Raw genomic sequence first — 21,867 nt, 5'->3', positions numbered from 1 at the left:
GGATTCTGGTAAAACCATTGACTCGATAGTCGACATTTTATCACGTGGGCTTTGAAACTCTAATCGATCCAACCTGAAAATCTGATTTGAAGTGGCGGAAAATACCGATGATAATGTTGTGTCGGAAACATCCATATATGTACATTTCCGTACGATGTGATTTACCCAGTAGCTAAAAGCGTTGTAACGTCTACAGTTCATTGATATAAGAATGCATTTCATTGGTCTAGAATTGTGACGTTTTGCGCATGTTTTGATGACACTTGTCAAATTTGTTCACGAAAAGGTCGCTAAGAGAAGTCTAGTGCAACATTTATTGTGGAAATAGCCGTATTAGTTGTCCTAGCAGACGGTTCTAGAGGAGACGAAATGCTCGGGGGATCATTCTTTGATGACGACCCATTCTTTGCGTAAGTATTGTGAACAATAATTCCACACAAGCTCAGCAGTATGCCAGGAATTACGACCACCTGCATATGATCTCGACCGTCGACGAAATCTGATTGTGTTCCTTAGTAGATCAACGTACTGTAAGATATTACCCATTGTTTAGCCAATACAGCCCATTAGGACACCACTCAAGGTTTGAAAGTGATGTCAGACGTATAATTATCTATTTCAAATGTAACGTGTGTCCTCAGAGAAGTGTCAGTACACTCCCAAGACAGGCTTTTGGTCAAGTCACAAGCAAGAAGTCAACATCTGACGCCCTTAATGCTGTTTTAAGCCAGATACCATATACCGGTATATGATCTCTGCTTAAGCAACACGTTTTGGGCAGTTAAATCATTTAATTTATTCTTTAAATATAATACCTAAAATGAACATGTAAAATCTCACCAGGAAAACAATGTTACTAATTGTTAGTTGTTTACTATCAAGTTCTTCTTGTCTGTTTTGCTGAACGTGTTGATACTGAAACTGGTTATCATAGTTGTGTATTTTCCCACCCATTGCTGACATGGAAATACTATACATGCTTATTTGTCATGTAAAACGTCAAGCAACACGCTCCAAGGCCATTAAAGGTTGATCTAATGTAGGCAATTTATCTCCACTATGCTGCTTTTAGTATTATATCTGTTTCCAGTGATTGTGTTAAAATTAATGCTGACTTATTTTCAAAATAACATGACATTATTACATAATTATTGAGTATAGAAAAATTTAGAAAACCTGCATATTTGACGCACAAATTATCTGAAATATGCAGTGAATTTTTGAAAGCTTGCATTTTTGTTGATACAGTGCTTTTGGGCCGTAAGTTCAGATATTCTAAGCTTATAACTTGCTGTTGTCTAAAACTACCTAGTATATTGTTTATCAGTTAACTGATGATTATATACCTGACCTGCTTTATTTTGTTTTTTATTGTTATTAAACAATCACTGTTGATGACTTTTTGAAAGTTTCATACTGAAGTTGACTCTCTTAAACATGTCCATGACTCCCTTTCATGACACCAGGAAGTCATGATGACTCCTAAATTTTCTTGTCTAGGGCAAACACAGCAACTGTATTCACCTCTTTAATGTCAACACTGCATCACAGGACCACATACACTGGATGTTACAATATCGCTCACACTTACTGCAAGTAATAGTAATATTGACCTTGTCAAAAGACAGACCTTTTGCCTTGATTAATTTGCTCCAGATTTTACCCATTGGATGAAATTTATTGAATAAGTTGCATGTTCAGCTCACATTTTTTTCTGAGTGATCATTAATATGCATTAATCTGCAACACTACTACTGACTGTTCCATGACCATTGGCATTTACACCAAGTGGTTTACATTTTTATTTTGTCCATGTATATTTTTGGTTTGGTTTGTTGGGTGTGCACCTTGTTTACCATTTCATGATTTTTCACCCAAACATCCAGCAGTGAAGCCTGAAAATTTAGCCCAAATATATGGCATCTTCCATATACATTGTAACAAACCATACATATCTATCAAGGACCATGGAAATTAAGAATGATGAGGTACACCTTTCAGTAAGTGTATTTCATATTTAGCGCAACTGTTTTATTCATTTTTTGAAACAAATGTTTGTACATTTTGAAATTGTGCCAGAATGATATCTATCAAGTAGCTATAAAATTCAGAATAAACGGGTACATTCTTCATTTTTCATATTTAGCAACCAATGCAACTGTTATATTCATTATTATATGTTATATTCAACGAGAGTATGAAAACTTCTGAAAATTATGCTGGAATGCTGAAATAGCTTTAATAAATCGCCTGGAGTAAATATTACTTTTGAAAACCAAGAAACGTGTGAAGGTCCGGGTTAGAAGTGATCTTCAGTAAGGTGCCCATTTGCTTAGATCGATGCTCATGCTGTTAATCACTATATTGTTTCGTAACGTTAAACCAAGCAGGGTATGCTATTTCACGATATATATGACTAAGTATGACCTACAGCATGTGATCTCATGAGTGTAATATTTAAAAGTCTGAAAGATAACCTGGTAGAGTGAGTTTGTTTACAAACATATCTAAATTCCTTCAATGTCCCTTGCTGCTTATTATGCCTCACAAGAAAAATGCAGCGGCTCCCTTTTATCTTTAATTACAATGACGTCACAATCAAGATGCACCTGCTGCAGTGACCTTGTGACCATGCCACAGATTCGTAAACAAAGATGGCGGCGCCCAAAAATGTTGTTTGGCGATTCTAACAAGTATGGGGCGTGTGCATGAATATATCTGGAAATATAGTTTAAAGATGTACAAACACTTCCTAACTTCCTGATCTAACCTAATACTCTACCGGAAGTATGATGGACATTTGATTCAACAGTTACAAGGAGAATGACATAATGACTAGCACGTTTTAGAAGAAGATAACGATACCCTATTGCGCTTCAGTCTGGTCCAGACCCCATTATTTACAGACTGTGGCCATAGAGCTGGAATATTGCTGAGTACGTCAGAAAACTAAACTCATTCTCTCACTATCACCTAGAATACAATTACAAACAAACCAAGCTTCTGCTATCCCAACATGAATCGTACAGATCATGATACATTGAGAGTCTGCTATTAGTTCTAAACATGATAAAGCAACATGTCTTATGAGCATTAGCAAGCTTCTGACAATAAGGGTTGAGGGACTGGAGCCAGGACTGTTTGTTCTGTGAAAAATGTTCAATTAAACTATGTTTGTGGGTGTTTGGACTTTCCATTTATTTCATTTTACATTTAAGAATCTCTTCAGCTGAAATTTTATTGTATCTTGACTATGGTGAGTCAAACAAGTGAAAATAGATGTAAATATAAATCTGAAAACAGAAGTGAACTTAACAGTTGAACCAACTTGAACCACAGGAGAGTTTGTGCTGCTATTAATAATACACTTGACTCGCTTCATGTACTTCTGTTGTTAAACTGCAGTTCCCCTGAGGCTGTAACATTCCTCTGATAGTCTATATCTTCCCAAGTGCTCATCAACATGATCACTCTGTCACCTGTTCATTTTTATTCCTCACTTATCATGCTTATCTCAGTGAACTCGTCTTGGTAGTTCACAGGAAGAGAATCTAACTGTTGCTTACATCACACTGTTCACAGTACAAGATTAACATCTATCATAACACTAATCTTTCATCTTGCTTGTCTGAGTCAGTGAATACTGCTGAGTCTGGTTGCTGCTGTTGTCTTTGTGCTGATTCTGGCTGTTGTCTGATTGTTGCTCTTGTGTCTGAGTTTGCTGCTGTTTGTCTGCCTGCTATTGTTGAGTCTGGCTGCTGCTTCTGGCTGTTGTCTGATTGTTGCTCTTGTGTCTGAGTTTGCTGCTGTTTGTCTGCCTGCTATTGTTGAGTCTGCTGCTCCTGTGTCTCACTGCTGCTCTTATTTGATTCTTGGCCTTATATTTTGCTGTCTTGTCCCACATCAGCTAACCACTTTGTTTTTCACTTTCCCTGCATTAATCTGTCACTCTTGCAGTGTAGAGGGATTTTTTTAATATATCACTGCAACAGGCAATACACCCACGCATTATGAAGATAGGTAAGTGGGGAGGTCTCTTTTATCTAGACCACCAAATTATTCCTGCATACTAGTTGGGCAAGCCAAGTGGTTAGCATGGTTAAAGTATTAGCCCATAATGCCCCAAACATGGGTTTGATTCTCATCATGGGTACAATAATTAGGGCTATCAATCCCATTTCTGGTTAGCAATGCAGTGATATTCTCTTGATATTACCAAATGCATTTTCATTCACAGCTGCTCTATTTTTGCAGGCAGACATGTTGATTTGGGATTTTTTTGACAGTAGTTCAATTTTTTGGGACATGGCTTTGTTTGGATTACTATAGTTGTCTTCTGCAAGGTCGATTTTGATTTAGGAATGGTATGGTCAAAGTCTGAACCAAACGCTACCTGCTAGGTCAATGCTTAGTGCCCGAATATGTGTATGTTTGATGGAAACAAATAATTGCTTTTAAATTGAAATGGAGCCCGAAGTGAGATAGGAGAACCTGAGGAAATCTAGACTTGCTTTATTTGGGGATTTAGTATTGTGGTGTGGGCCGGGCATAGAGAAAATTTTGAGTATCAGAGACTGTGATACAGACTGCGTTGAGAGCTATTGTATAACAGTAGGGACTGAGCTTGAAGGAAAAGCAATATAGGTCAGTATATAGCATGTAGGAGACTAGCATTTGAACAGGGCTAATTGGTAAAGTCAACTTTTGTGAGACTCGGCTGCTGTCACATTTGAACAGGTTTTTGCATGCTTTGATTCTAATATATTTGTACACAACTGGATTCAAAAGAAGATTCACTTGGCACATACACTACTGTTTATCTGTCCTACATCTGTTTCTAACTTTTTACAATCACCATTGATCAGTGACAGATGGGCTGTTGCACGAGCCATAATCATGTGAAATGAAAATATGTTTTGAACTATTGATGCATTGAAATTGTTTGCCCCACATTATTTCTTTGTCAGCTGGAATGAAAAAATGACAGAAGTGTTGTCAACATGATCTGCATCACTGCTGACAGTTCAATAGATGCAGTAAGCTATTGATGGAACGGAAATCATTTGAGTTTCAAATCTACGTGTCTTTAGTTTGCAATGACAACTTCAGAATAGTTAACTTTGTGTGGTAACATAAACAAGGAAAATTCTGTCAGAAGTTCTTCAGTTATTTTTAATTTATTCATTGATGTAATTATTTTGCCCATTGCCATGACTACAGTGCTTCTGTTATCATGATCATGCAGTGAAAAGAGTCATCATAATAATGTTGTTATGTATTCGTCAGGGTATGAACTTGTCAGCCCTGACCAAAACGTACATGTCCACAAAATATCTTGACTTATGCATGTAATTTTTATCCTGACTGTCAGGCAGTTGATAGTGAATCAGCCCGTGTTGGAAACAACCCATCCAGGGTTGGGGTTGAGCAGGCAGGTATTTTGAAAGCTGCTTTTGTATCATTTCACACGTTGAAGTACCAGTTGCTTTTCCATCATATGGATTGGAATTAAACAGCAAATTGTACCGAGAACTGGTAAAAGCTTTCATTATCATTGCTTTTTTCATGCTTTGCAGAATTTTATATGATTGAGTATGTCTCTATCACAGAACAGTATATCTTGGACTCCCGCATATTGCTGGAATAATGTTGAGCCAAAACAACACCTAAATTGGTTTAGCCTTATAGAGCTTATTTCTTTCCATTACAGTTAATTAATATTTTCATGTCACCCAGATGCTGGAAAGAAGATTGCATAATCGTTCAGTTTTGTGTGTGTGACTCAGCCTGTTTCTTTAATCTGAAGGAAGAAAGAAAATAGCACTTTTGCTTTCATTTTGCACCATGTATTTCTATTCTTGTACACGTTCATGATGTCGTGATAATGTGAATGATGGCAAAAAGTTGAATGTTGATAGTAGTCATGGTAACAGCTGTCATGGTTATTTTAGATGTGTCATGGAATGTTATCATGTGATATGTTGTAAAATGAGTTGGACAGAAACCTAATTTTCACATTCCATGAACACCTCACAGCAGAAAACAACAGTATAAGACTAAAGAAGTCATTGTCTACAGGGTTTAGACAGAAGTTGGATTTTGTACAATTGCAGGTAATTACAGGATCAAGATGAATACCAGACTGTGAGCATGGTCAGGTTATAGACTGTCTGTTCTCATTTACCTCATTCTCACCAACAAAAGGATGTTATTTTTGGCATCACCAGCTGACAATGTGTGAACAGAAAAGTGTGACTATCATTGTGCCAAGGCTTATACTATGAACTACTTTTAAGCCGCACATCATCACACATCCTGTTTGACCTCGGCATAATATATTTCCACGGTGTCTGAGTGGCTGCTCTGTGCCAGACATGCATCAGTGAGCATATTCATCCCAGGGGCGAGGAGTACTAACTGCTCAATGGTTTGAAAGACGCATAGGTGAATCTGAATGAAATCATTGGGAAATGTAGCTTAGTATGGGAAGTATGTTCCTCTATGTCACAGACCATCCTAGTTTTTTTATTGAGACAGTTTGACACTCAATATTCTGTTTTGGATTGAGGAACATCACTTGTTTTTCATGAGGAGCCACGTGTCACATTCTGCCAATTGAAATGTGAGTGTTGTGCTTACATTGTGTTTATAATGTGTGTGTACAGTCATTGTGTTCGAGTAAGTAAGGTTGTTGAGTGAGGCATCATTGATCTCTTAAGTAATGTATGCATCTTCTTGCACTTACACTGCATGACCGGGTTTGTATAAAACTAGGAGTGGCCTATGATGGGAGATAGACAGGTACAAATATTGACACAGGCTTGTAGTGTCTTGTTTGATGAACTTGCTTAGGTAAGGGTTTCTCCCTCGTACAATCATGTGCTCTTTTTTGACATTTGATAGTATTCCATGTCAGAAGTTGATGTGAAATTGATTTTCATGTTCAGTCATGTTTGTTGAATTCTCTTTGTGTTATTTCATAATAATTGTTCATTTCCTGTAAGAATTGTGATATGTGAATTGTGTGAAATATGGCCAGTTCAGTGATCATGATGAGTACGACAAGTGGGATCATACAATCTTGCTCTGTGACATGTTTGACGTGTTATTGTATTCCAATCATGTCATATTATTTACAGACAAGTAGCAGGAATACTGCTGAGTATAGCATAAACAACAAACTAACAAACTAAGTCAAACTATCGTCCCTTCTTTTTTGTAATGCCCTTACATATTACAAACCTGAATGGATATTGACTCTTCGTCTAAAGGCCATCATGGCCGTTTGCCGTCAGTAGTAAGTGGGTTGAGTTGTCAGGTTCTGTGAATTGATAGTGTATGCATGTCACTTTGATATTGTAGTTTGTACAGTTAGGTGTCAATTACCTTTGTTGTTTTCCATGTTATACTACATGATACATATGTATCTAGGCAGTGGTTAATGATGTGTTACGAGATTCATGTGTTTCATCATTCTGTAGCAGAAGTGTTCCCAAACAACCTGTGCTTGTCATTAGAGATATAGAACTTCATGGATTGTATGGTTGAGCACAGTGACTGATTGTGTGTCATTTGCTTTAGCATCTTTACTCACAAAAACAAGCTTTGAACAGGAATCATTTTGGGCAGGGATGTGGGAATTTTAAGAAAAATTGAAATACAGAATATCTCATTCAAACATTAACATGGGGTAAAATTCTCAGTACACATGTATGCATACACTATGTAATAGTGTAGAACTATCCAATAATTTCTTCTGAAAATCCCATTGTTCAGAGTAAGGAAGAGATTTCCCCCCATTGACCATTTGCTCCAGAGTGATATTTGAATTGTGTGACATGATGTCACACAGGTGGAATATTGTTATGTGTGGCATAAAACAATTGGATTCATTATGTTTAAGTCAACCATTGTATGAAATAACAAGACAGACTTGATTTCTGACAGAGGGTCTTAATCATATTAATTTACATCTAGTGAGCCTGATGACTTGGTAAAAATTTTGAATGTTCCATTCATCTAGGTAAGTTCACCATATCTTGGTGTCTTGTGGTTTTCATTCTAGTTTTTATGGCTGGTACATTTTGAAATTACCAGCCCTGATGTCTTGCTGGGTTTTTGACTAAAGTCATGCATTGATGACAAAATGTTGTTTTAAGAAAACTAAATCTTGCATGAGCAGTGGTTATAATGGTCTTGTTGTTTCAACATTTTTTTTTGTTTTCGATACAGTATCCAACTGGAATTTTATTGTGTGGTTTTAAATATTTTAAATCGTACTTGAAGAGTGTTGATGTTTCCTTCAGTGGTATTTGAATAAAATGATTGTGCTCAACTTTAGACATCATTATGGCTGCAACACAAGAAACATGACAAGGATGCATTATTTCACTTGAAGTTTGAATAATGGGTATGCTGTCCACCTCTGAGTTGGCTAGTCCAGATTCCATTGATCACAGGCCACCCCGAAGTAGCTGGAATATTGCCAGAAAGTTAACTCTGTCAAAGCTGATTCAGGTAGATTCTCTACACAGTGATTTGCCTGGTCCAGACTCGATTGTTTACAGGCCACCCTGGCGTAGCTGGAATATTGCCAGATAGCGAACAGTATCACAGCTGGTCCTGGTAGATTCTCTCTGCAGTGATTTGCCTAGTCCAGACTCGATTGTTTACATGCCACCCGGCTTAGCTGGAATGTTGCCAGATAGCTGCGTTTCAGCTCATTCTGGTACATTCTTGATCATGTTGATAGTACTCTATAACTTTATCATAATACAAGTTGTGTGTGTTACAGTAGGTCAACATGATGGAAGGTTTGAAGAGTTAATGAGCGGTAGCTAGGAGACAAGGAATGTGACTGTGTACAATCCCTAGAGTAATTGTTGATGTTATGTCATTCTGACCATCAGAACCGTGCTGCCTGATATCCATACATGATATAAATGTTACAGTCGGATTGCCAAGTCACTTTTCGCAACAAAAAACAATATGCTTCAGTCATTTCATGAAATTTCCCTCAATCATGTTATTACCTTAATCTACAAAAGTTAATCATACTTTCAACATTACTTATTTTTATCTATTGTGGCAGCAACTGTTGGACTTCAATTTGGATTTGAAGCATTTACACTTGTTTGTTTGACACTTGGTGTGTGATCAGAGCAGTGACACCTCACAATCCCCTGTCCACCACATACAGATGAAATTACTCTGTATATTCTCGTATTTCATGTTTTACAATTTTGACTTGAAATAACATGCTGATACATAAGATACATTGGTTTAGAAAGTTGTGAGGTTTTGAAAAATAGTAATGTCTTCAAGTGTCAGATATATCATATTTAGTGAGTTAGTTTAGTTTTAAGCCGTACTCAGCAATATTCCAGCCACATGGTGTCAGTCTGTAAATAATTGAGCCTGGATCAGACAATCCAGTGATCAACAGCATGAGCATCAATCTGCGCAATTGTGAACCAATGACGAGACAACCAAGTCAGTGAACCTGACCACCCGATCCCATTAGTCGCCTCTTACGACAAACATATGGCAAGCATGGGTTGCTGAAGGCCAATTCTACTCCAGACCTTCACAGGTCATATTTAATGACTGGATCTGTGTATTTATACAGGATTACTGCTCCAGACTTTCACTTCTCTCGATGTACACGCCTTTGCATGTGACTGTCATTGTGTCTGTATTGCCCTGCATTGTCTACTTTGGGTAATGCTGTGAATAACAATGATTTCTGAGGCACTGCTAATGGTTTGCACCACATGACACTGACATTTATCTGCAATATTCGCCATCATGCATACAATGCCATGTCATTACTTATAATCAATGGTGATGCCATAGAAACGCTGATGAAGTGTGTCGTACATAGCAGAGTGGTTGCATAATCAAATATTAATGTAAAAACACTGGGATATTTGGGGTGCAGGGTAGTGGATAAAGCATTATCAAAGGCCGAGGTTTGACAACATGATAAAGGTACCATGCTTGAAACTCATTTCTGATGATCCCTGTTGTGATGTCACTTGAAATAGTGCAGAGTATGTCGCGAAGGTAAACTCTGGCTTGCTGTTCATTGATTGGCCGACACAAGATTTTTTACATTTAAGTTTAACCAACATAGGTATTGCAGACCCCATGAACTATATTCTTATGGAAGTCAAGGCATCCTAACCCGAGTGTTTACCACAAGGTTCTAATGGTCAGTCGGTTCAGATAGTTCAGCAGTAATGAAGAACCAGGACCAACATACGCTGTTCATGAACGAGAGACAACAGGATAGTAGTATTCATCAGGTTGAGTTTCACACAAATACATACAGTGTGACTGCCACATGGGCACAGTGTGTTTTCACAGTCACAGTGTGTTTCCTGGTTTAATATATGTCTTCACCTATGAACATTTGAACATATTTCCGTACAGATACTAGAGATATACAATGTGTGTTTTCACACAGGTACACACACAGAGGATGCGAAACGACCTTCCGTGCAATATCAATTTTATTAGAGAAGTAGTGAATGATTTGGTGTCAAATGAGTGAAAACGAGTTTGATACTTAACTTTCACGAGTTCAATAAGAATGGAAGGTTGTTTAATATTCTGCTTATTACTCTTCAATACTGTGATGACTCTCCACATTCTTCCACAAGTCAAGTAAGATCTAATACTATTGTGACAGAGGTTGTTTACAGTATGATGTCATACGTCCAGCAGTATTACACTGGAGTAAAAATGTCATGAAAATATTATACTGCAATATCTTCCATGGGCGAGATATGTATTATTTCACAAAGGTCACTGTAGTATTGATTATGTTGATGGCAGTGAAACCCAGTTAAAATGATTTGTTATTAATGAACATGGTGATAATTTTTGATAATGTAACCTGTAACAGCCCGGCCCGGCCCAACCTTACGTGTACGTACGTATGTCCACGTGATATGGAGCCTCTTGAGGACAGAATTCATGAGTTTTGACTGCTAGGATGTTTGTTGTTTTACTTTGTTAATCATGGAAATAGCTAATTTTGATCCCAGGTACATGTGACAATACTTACATTCTGTCAGTCTAAAGCAAGCCACCCCTGTAGGGTTTCTTGGTTAATATAAATGTAATAGATCACCAGCAGTCAATGTCCATTGGCACTGACTAAATGGATCAGGGTGGTCCAGGTCTGTTGTCGCCCTCCAGTATCTCAGTGATTGATGTGTTCGCTCATGTTTAACATTTAAAGCTAAGAAAACGAAATGTAAGGAAATCTGAATGTTATGAGAGATTGTTTTCTTGACAGTGGCCATCGTCAGCACATGCAGCAGATGCAACAGTTGATGAACTTCCCCACAATGCATCATCACAACATGCTGGAGCCAGCCCAGGTCCACCCTCATTCCCGCAGACACCAACACCAGCAACGCAGAAGTAACAGAGATATGGTTCCCTTCGGAATGTTTGGAGCTGCCGACTTTGGATTTGGGGATATGTTCCGGAACATGCGCAAAATGATGGACGATATGCACAGATCATTTGTAAGTGTTTCTCGTTTTGGAACTTGAGTTCATTTCAACATGGTTGCCATAGCGACTACATGGCTTGCAAAGACTAGTAATAAATTTGTCCATTGCTGTAAATTATGAAATTAATGGAAGGGTTTTGTTAATGTGAAAAATGTGTCTGTACTCTGCTTGCATCATCATTTCAGTTTGAACATACCTTCTTTTGAGAACTTATCAATACAAAACGTAATCAAGGTGTTTTGGTAAATAATGTGTGTAAAGAAAATGAACAACTTCTAACATTAAACTACTTGTACCTGAGCTCACCATTATTTCATAACGCATTTTAAACTAGATCCACTAGACCCACATTTGCATTAAATTTGTGACAGATTATTTTCATGATTTACAGTATATATTATTCAGTATTTGCATTACGTTTATCTGTTCCAGGGTCAGACAGCAGTGGCCTCTCCCAACAGCCACATGTTCACTCAGTCATCATATGTACAGGTCAGCAACAGTGGTCAAGGGCAGGCACCACAGGTTTACCAGGCAACTTCATCCACACGACAGGCACCAGGCGGGGTGGGTACTGTCACAAATACTGAAAATGCTCTCACTATCTCTTGAGTTAATATGGCACTAGCTGGATGTGCACTCATGAAAATATAGGCTGTAATTGATCTTCAGCTGCCCAGGCTTCATGTGTGACAAATGGAAAATATAGACATGATAGAAACCAAATATCTTTCTTACTGGGGCTATACCTCTGTTATGAGAATATATTTCCTTTCAGCATCGCAGAATTGATGCACACACATGAAAATGTGGGCAGGAATTTATCTTCAGTCATCAACCCAGTCTTCACATATGACAAATGGAAAAAACCAAATGTCTTTCTTACTGGGGTATATATCTGTCATGTAAACATACGGAACAGTAAAAAAAAAAATTGTTTTTGTTTTTGATTTAAACAGAAGATACAAACATGAAGACTTACTTTTATGACATTAATTTTTTTCGGAAATTGCATTTCTTTTGGTATTCAGTATATTTTTCCTTTCAGCATCTAGTAGATTTGAACATTTAGACAAAAAAGTGTGCTCTTGACTCCGTACCATGAGTGCTGACTTGTAAAGGTGAATACATGTGTATGATGGTATTGCAGGTGAAAGAAACAAGACGCACGGTGCGTGACTCAGAGTCAGGACTTGAGAAGATAGCCATTGGTCATCACATCAATGACCGCGCCCACATCATCGAGAGGTCACAAAACAGGCGTACTGGTGATAGGAATGAAAACCAAGAATTCATCAACCTGGAGGAGGGTAGGTTGTTACCTTTTCTCTTGAGGTGAATCTGGACGCTGCTTACTGGAAACAGTGATTGCTTGGTGGTTGATTACAGGCCATCTAAGTCTGACAGCATTATTACTCATATCATCGGATAAGGGACTTACAGGATGCAAATTGCTACATCCTGTACGCATAAAAATTGACAACAGATGCAACGTAATAGATTAGCATACCCACAAAGATGCAGAAGAAGTCAAAATACTTTTTTTAAAAAATGTGATCAGATAACAATAAGTTCTCTTTGAGTCTACAACTAGCTAGGTTATGATATCATTTCCAGTTTCATTACTGTGATGATCATGATGCACAGTGCAATAACAATAATAATAATATTTATGTCTCTGGGACTCCTGAAAATTAAGAGCAAGAGTCCCAGGGACCCTCAAATACAGGACTCCGGGTAAATTCCTGTCTGTTGATCATTGTTAGGGGTGGAAGTGTTGCATATTGTGATACAAGGTTTTCGGTTCAGTCTGTTTCAGTATGTGAGATACGGTCCACAAGAGCCAAACTTTACATTGTTTAATAACACAGAGAAAAGAAATAATCATATTCTTTGTTATTTTGATTGAACAAATTTCTCATTTTTTGACTGGATGGAAAAATGGTACGAAAACTGAAAAACGAATTTTAGGATTACATTACAGTATACCAAACCAAAGGCAAAATACCATAGTTCCACTAATACCGTTATGAATACTATTGCTGATATTAATATACTGTTTCACCCTAGTCAGTTGGGTTGCCAAGTTGCTTGTCATGTCAAAGACAGGGTTTTGATGATCCTAAGTACTAGGAATAATACTAAGTGTGAAGCCCATATCTGGTATACCCCACGGTGACATTGCTGGAAAAATGGTAAAACAGAAAGGCTGTTACAATACACTTGCATATTTGGTGAGTCAAACCGTAACCCTTCATGAATTCAGTTCATTATTAATAGTCACCAGAGCCAGTTATGAATAAATATTTACATTTTTTTGACCGAGCATGTTTTACTTAAGCCCTTATGTCCTTCTTCAGAGTGAGAAATGCAAGAATGGAATATGTACTAACCTTGCAGTAGTGCAAGTCAGTTTGGTTTGAAAAGGCTTCACATGGAAATGTGGACTATAACTACTAGTCTATTACACACCAAATTTGAGTCACTGGTTATTACAAGTAGACGGTCAACTAGGGGGTTCCATACTGTGCATCAATCACTTAACTACAATATTGTATTCATGAGTCATTTGTATTCGTTACCCAATATTTGCAATACATATCAAATTCACCACAGTGTGTTCATTGCAGCCTTATAGAACCGATGGGAGGGGGGAAGAGGTATTCTTAACCCTTTATACTTTACTCATGATGGTTTCTTTTCTTCACTGTGATGGACTCTTGTCATGTTTACAGAGGACGCTCCCAACTTTGATCGCGAATGGCAAGAGAAGACACGTCACATGGCACGAGGAATGGATCACCGCCGTGCTCGGCACAATCCCATCGGCAATGTGAGGACTGGCCGTCAGATGGCAGCACTACCTGAACCTCGACCAAGGGTTCGCAGAGATCGGGAATAATGTCTTTATGTTATATAGCAGGTACTTGGAATTTTGTGTTGATGGTGTATTCTGTTGTGTCATTAATTTATGGGACAGAATCATCTCTATGTAACTCCATGTTTTCATGGGATGGGCCAATGAAGATCCAGGTTAGAATTGATCTTCATTAACCCATGCTTGTCATCAGAGTTCACTTAACTGGTTAGGCTTGCTGACTTGGTTGACATATATCGTATCCCAGTCGTGTTGATCGATGCTCATGCTGTTGATCAGTGGATTGTCAGGTCCAAACTCAATAATTAACAGACTGTTGCCATACAACTGGAATATTGCTGAGTGTGCCGTGAAACTAGACTCACACATGCATAGGGGTGATATGGCCAGAATTGTTATGTTTGTGGAGTTTTTGTCGGACATCTTAGTGCTCCTATGTATAGCTCAAAACAGTATATGATTTTAATTCTGGTGTGAATCTGGTCTCAATACAGCATCCAACAGAAATCTTTCAAGATTGTGGCTGAGTTTTTAACACATTTTTGTGACTGATTCATTTGTTTTATTTAGTCTTTTTTTTTTGTTGTTGTTTCAGATTGTGAGTGGATGCCTGAGCCTGAGTGAATTTCTCTGAGGCTTGGTTGATCCTGTTTATACCTGTGTGCACACAGTACTATCAGCATTGTGGAGATAATCTCTCACCTGTGTTTCTAGAATCATTGGCAATCAACTGACCTCATGTCACTTTAGAGTGCTGATCTTTGCTTAAGAACTGACAAGTGTTTTCTCCTGGTGAATCCACCTTTCACTGTATGATGAAAAAAAAATGAAAACGTTTTGCTTACAACACATTCCTGATCACATGAATGGAGTTCCATGTGTGATTCACATTTTTAGGATTTTTAATGTGATTCAAACTGCAGAATTCTGTGTGTGTTTCCCATTTCAATATTTTGAGTTACACATTGTGTCGGAATCACAGCTGACACATTTGTAGTGTTCTATAAAGTATGAATATCTGTTCATTGTTAGTTTTGCAGAATTCTGTGAATGATTCACTTTATTAATTATTTTCTGTGTGATTCAAGTTAAAGCTTTTGAATAATTCACATTTAGCATTCTTTGACATTTACACTGCAGCAATTTGTTAGATTTGTGAGAATGTTGGAAAAGTACAGCAGCATCTGTGTTGACAAAAGTAAGAAATTATCATTTGTTGATAATTTTTGACATTATTCTCTCAGAATATTATCATTCGTTTATTGAAAAGCTTTCAAAGGTGGTGCCTTTCCACAATTCCGCTTGTTTCAAGGAAATGCTGTTTTTGTTTAGAATATCCTGTAAACAAATTAAGGTGGCTTCATCAATGAAATCGTTGTGTCAGAGGCACTGAGTCAGATTGTCTCTCTCTACAGAGCTGGTTTATCCTACTGACAACATTCGACTTTCGATGATGAGGATTACAGCACTGTAAACAGATAAGCACTTTTCCCATTTATGAATGTTTTTGAAGATTCCAGTTTTGTGGAATCATGGGAGTGGTATTCATTGTCATATTGTTGTGTGGTAGGGTTGTAATGGTATATGTCGTTTATATTTACCTTGGTTTTGAAGCAGTTGAATGGATTTGTCCTTAATCAGGTTAAGTGTTGAAAGTTTTTAGAGAACAAGTATAAGTGGGATGATTTTAAAAAAAATTATTTTATGAAGATCAGATCATAAATCACTTTATGCTCACATATACATAGCTTTCATTTGACATTTCCGATATTCAGAGATATTTGTATCGATACGTGTTAATCACTGAAACGTATCAATACACACTGATGAATATTGATACTAAATTAATAATTCATTGCCTCTGAAAAGCTTGTTAGATTTAAGTTTTAGTGGATGATACGGTTCATATGGACCAAAAATTTATTAAGTGCAGGCCTGGAAAAGAATTCTCTTCATTTTCAGTTGATCTATCTTACTTTTTGGTTCATATAAGTATTAATGTTTCCAATCAGTGACATCCCTACTGAAACACTGCATGAAATGCAGCAGCAAAATACATTAAAGCTTGGAGTAAATGATAAGTGATGTACTTGAACATGTTGAATGATGAAATATTCAAAGAATTACAGAATGATTTCTCTCCGAAACGATGTGCCAGATTATATGATGTCTAGTACTTCAGTTGTAACAAAATAATGCATTTATATATTTCTTGTCACATGTTATTTACTGATTTAAGTCTTTAGACTTTAGAGATGTCAGAGAGCTTGAGAATTTGTGAGTTGTCAGCATGCCATCAAAATCAGTGTTACTGCAGTCGAGATAATCATAATCATCACCATCATGCACATTGTCATTTATACTGACATTACAATAAACCAAATATTTAATTAAAGTCACAAAAATGTTTTTCTGCCTTAGTTACAACAGTGTAGGAAAGATGTATAAAATCTAGCCTGTTCACAGTTGTACCTGGTCAAATTTTTACCAGTCCAGTCCTGCCAAAATCTAGCATGTACTCCACTTTCTGTCTAATCTCGTTTTCAAGAAACTTAAGGGAGAGAACTCTGTTCTTACACAGCAACCCATCTCATTGATTTTGTTGGCGATAAATTTTATCTGTTTGATTATTCTAGTATCCTTTTGCAATATTCAAAAAGGTTATAATCATTATATATATGTCTTTGGTTTGCTAAAACTGACTCGACATGTGAATGGACTAGATTTTTTTCAACCTGTCCTTCACAACATTCACCCATCTCAGACGCTGGGGCGGTCTGTCTTTCCTACACTGCTTACAACTTGTCATTCCACAAAATCCATGTTACCGATTCTTTTCCAGTGAAAAACACCACTTTGATAATCCTTCATATTAAACCAGAAATAATTGGATAATTCTGTTCTTAATCATAGCACCAATATTGATCCATTTTAATTTTGTGACGCAGTTTATGAGGCGAGGAGACCAATATTGCTGGTTGTCAAACTTGTTTCTGCATTCTGGACGAAAATGTGAATGATTCATTTTCAAAGGCCCCTGGCCTGCATGGGTTGGTTTTGATACCTGACAACCATTTGATGGAATTCTCTCTCAGCCTGATAAAATTTTCTATTAAATGTCAATGTATGTAGTAGTTACAGAATTTATATGGTGATGTTTCCTGAATATATTTTGGAACATCAGATCTTTTTATGATATTTTGTACATACTTAGAGACATTATAACTAAATGTTGTGTACATTTTGAATAAAATTTGTTTGTGAATTGAGTCTGTCCAGTCTGCCCTAGTCTACAGTAGTGCTCAGTTTATGTTCAGGGTCATAGATAAAAGAACTAGGGACGTCTAATTTTGTTTTACAATGCTGAAACTGAGCAATTTTAGTATCAACTCTGTATGACAGAATTTCAGTTCAACGCGGAACAGCAAGTTTACATGATGCATATTTACAGCTTGATGTCATCTTTGTCCTCTAAGACAGTCCCCAGTGTTGATTCTGTCCATGGAAATTATCAGTCAAGTATTTATTTGTGCATATGTATTTTGTATACATGTATTAGTGTGTTGGAATAAAAGTCCCACATGCACTGGTTGTCTTTTCAGGTACTTGTGACTCAGTGTTTATGAAGTTTCATTAGTCCTGAATAACGTAGCTTGGATTTTACATACAATCAAGGGCTCCATTTCACAAAGCACTATTGTGATCATACTTACAATACTTTGGGCCCTTTTCCAACATTCTCAGCCAGTCTAATATCTGGTTATTTGAATAGAAAATTCAGTGATGGATAGAATGCTAGTTTGAATACGTTTTGTATTTTTGTTCTTTTGAATAAATGAATGAATGCAATCTACTATTTTTTAAAAATCTATTTTATCAAATAATTTTGGGCCATTCTTCCCAAGAACGTTATTCTTGCACTTGGTTCATTTGCTGGAAATGTTCTTCTGATAGTCTCTACCTATGAATTACACGAAAGATTTACATGTATATCAAGAAAAGGATTATTGACATCTATGCTTGGAGTCTGGTATTTTTTTTTGTCCCAAAACCTGATAACAAGATATGCAATTAAATGAAATTGTAGGTCATCAGGTCAGTTCCCCAAGTAACAGGAGAAAAATTCCATATTGGAAAAAGTGATCTCATCAATTGTATGGATAAACACATTGACAGAAATAGTTCCTACATTTGGGGCACTGTTGCACATGTATTGTGGAGTTCAATTGTTCAGATTCTCTTTTGCTGCTAAGTGTATTTCACTCAAATATTCAGTTTGAAAAGTAGATTTGTTGTGAAATGTTTACATAAGTAAGAGGTAGGAATCTGGGTAACAGCCATTTTTATCACCAGTGCAAATTACAAGAACCTAGCTTTTTTTGCCATGTTATTTACTAACAGCACTAAAAAGTGTTGTTTTGGGGGGATAAAAGTGTTAATTGAAGCTATGCTTTTCCTGAAACCAGTTGGTTATTTCTGACGTTCTCCATGTGATATTGCTGGAATATTGCTAATTGCTCCATAAAACCATATGCACTCACTCTCTGTCTCTGAAACCTGTTGATCTTGATTTAGTGTCATGCACAAACAATTCACCTTTTGACCTTCCAGTGTATTATTTACTGGGTTAGTGTAACAAAATACATAATATCTCCAATAGGGTCACTTGGAACATACTGAACCGTCCTGTCATGCAGGATATAAGGTCGACATATGTACTGTGTAAAATACATGTAGATGCTGCCAGTAGAAGGTCACTCCACCAACCATCCCATCAAGGCAGGAAGTACAACAATAGGAACAGGATAATTACTGAGTCAGATGACTTACACAGTGAGAAACACAGCCAACTTTCATGTGCATGTACTGTGTGCCAGTGTGCACTTTCATTGCCTACTTGACCTTCACTGTTATTTAACACCCCATGGTAGGAAATGATGGGACTGTTCATAAATTATGGCTGGGAGGTGATAATTGAAGCATGTACAATAGGAATGCCATCTTGAAATGTATGTACAAAGTAAGTGAATCCCTGCATGTCACATCCAATATCAATGCCCTTCCTTTTCCCATCCCCCATCTCCCCCAATAACATGTTTAGCATATGGCCTCACACTCCCCAAAATCATAAATTTTGAATGGTGGCACAGAGAATGTCAGCAGACATCCTTGAATTCTCTTTTGTTAGGGACTCATTGACTCCAGTGTTATGTTTTACTTTTATAGTGGGGAGGTTAAGGTTTAGGCATAGGGCTTTATAATGAAAAGCAACTATGACACTTCAACATGTAATATTTTGAAATATCAGCCAAATGATCACATACATCTCTTTGAAGCAGCTCCTCCTCGGAACTGGTTTGCTCCAGCTTCAGAATTGGCACCATTAACAGCTGTCTTAAGTGTAGCATCTGAGAACAGCCAGGTTAGGTTTCCTCGTGTGCTGCAATGTGTGTACAGTGTAGTTAACTTAATGTGCTGCATCTCTGAATATATGGTCTACCATAAATCCTTGAATAAACTCTTGAATAAAACTTGAATAACACTCAGGAAAGTCTTGCAACAGATATTTGATCTTACCACCTGCACTTATTTTTCAACAAGACATTTGATTAAGATTTTTTAAAGAGAACATTACATGATAGTAATATTTTTCCATCTGACATTTAGAAAAATGATTTTGAAAACTTCTTGTCAAGGATTAACAGTATATTAGACAACTTTTGGATACAAGGTCACAACATGCAGTCCAGGCAGCTCCCTGTCAAGTCCTTCAAGGTCACTTAGTTCATGCTCAATTCAAGATTAATGGTGTGTCAGTTTTGTTATTTTCCTTTCCCTTTGGTACTTGAAATATGGACGGTGAGGGATGGTGTGCTTGTAACGAGGCATAAGAGGATGCAAAAGTAATATCTGGCCATAAATTAGATATCTCTGTCAATAAGAAATATGGATATATAGACTTTGAGTGACCTGTCTTAGAATGCATGTGTGATGTTGACTCCTTCACAATCTACAGTTGTACCAGCAAAGCAGAAAGAATGGAGGGTTTTACCCTGGAGTTTGTAGCGGTAGCAATTTTCAACATTTATATGATAGAGTGGCCAATGCTTCAGAATATTAAAATTGATAGTACCAGGTGTGGTGCTTGTTCCAGCAATACTTATATCTAATTTGTGGAAGAAGCTGGCAACATATGAAACCACCAACTTCAGAACCGTTGGAAATAAAACACTTGTCTGGAATCCTTATCCAGAGAAGTTGCTCTGATGTTTGGGATGCAAATATATGTTTCGTTAGAGCTCTGTCACAGAGGACAGAGAATGTGATGTATGAATTATGTATTGTGGTTTGTGAAACCGATGAAAATAATTAAAGTCTTTTTCATCTCGGTCAAGTGTTGTCTTATCACTTTAGAGCTCATTAAAGAGTAGGTTGTTGCTGGCATTTGTACAGCACAACCCACCCATGCATCACCACAACCACCACAGACACTCCCAGACAGCCAAATCCGATGATTTAGTAGGGTTTTACTTGTACTGGTATTCCAGGCGTATATCACGGCATGGCTATAGGGTCCCATATATTACCTTCATGCATAATACCCATGTTGGGACTCGAACCCGGTCTGATGAACGGATACTTTAACCACTCAACTTCACTACAAACCCAAGACAAATCCTGCTACATATCTCTCAGTATTATCAAACAAACATTTCCTTGGCTGTTTTCCTTGTCATTTGACAGAATCAGCATATCAAATTGGATGTCATTAGGGCCTTTCCTCACAGCTTTGCATGTTGTAATACCAGTATTTTTAACACGTGAGATGTTCAAATTTAACTTTGATTGAATCAAGGAAGCGGGGTTATGTGCACTGTATTGTGTTCGACCACAGATTTACAATGAATGTATTATCGTCTTGTTATTTGGCCCACTTAAAGACAATCCCACATTTACTCTGACTTAGAATAATTGATTAAAAACACTCGTCTGCAAATAAAAGCATACTCAATTGAGATGATTCACTGATAATTATGCTAATCTCCTGGCACAAGCTGATACCACTATTCACAGAAAACGATCGAGGAGGCTGAGGAAAATAACCCGGTTTGTTTGTGCCGTCTGCTACAAGATATCAGAACTCAGATTTAAATAATCGCGTCTGGACCAGACAGTCCATAGCCGATAGCGTGAGCATCGATCAATGCTGTTTGGATACGATGACCTGTCAATCAAATTAGCGACACTGACCCACAGACCTACAAACCACAGGCCATGCTGAAACTCTTCAGCTTCTCATTTACACCAAAATACCACCGACAGAAATCTTAGATGGGAAAATGAAAAAAAAACAACAACTGCAGCACATTACTACAGGGTGCCATACACATTTACACAAAATACGGGGCCGACATGAAAGCTACCTGCCACGGTCCTAAGGGCAGGCGCAAACACACTACA

General features: G+C 37.4%; 1 protein-coding gene across 1 annotated transcript; it reads left to right on the top strand.

The window, feature by feature from the left end:
* Window positions 1-256: 256 nt before the first annotated feature.
* LOC137267597 (myeloid leukemia factor 1-like) lies at window positions 257-17,671 on the top strand. Its single transcript, XM_067802088.1, is given in 7 exon segments — window positions 257-292; window positions 295-410; window positions 11,306-11,540; window positions 11,961-12,095; window positions 12,679-12,838; window positions 14,264-14,451; window positions 15,002-17,671. Coding segments are annotated over 6 exon segments (849 nt in total). The 3' UTR covers window positions 14,431-14,451; window positions 15,002-17,671.
* Window positions 17,672-21,867: the final 4,196 nt, after the last annotated feature.

The sequence above is a fragment of the Haliotis asinina genome, chromosome 16 (assembly GCF_037392515.1).
Source record: "Haliotis asinina isolate JCU_RB_2024 chromosome 16, JCU_Hal_asi_v2, whole genome shotgun sequence".
Lineage (NCBI taxonomy): Eukaryota > Metazoa > Mollusca > Gastropoda > Lepetellida > Haliotidae > Haliotis > Haliotis asinina.
The sequence above is the reverse complement of the archived record's forward strand: the minus strand, read 5'-3'. Positions and strand labels throughout refer to the sequence as shown.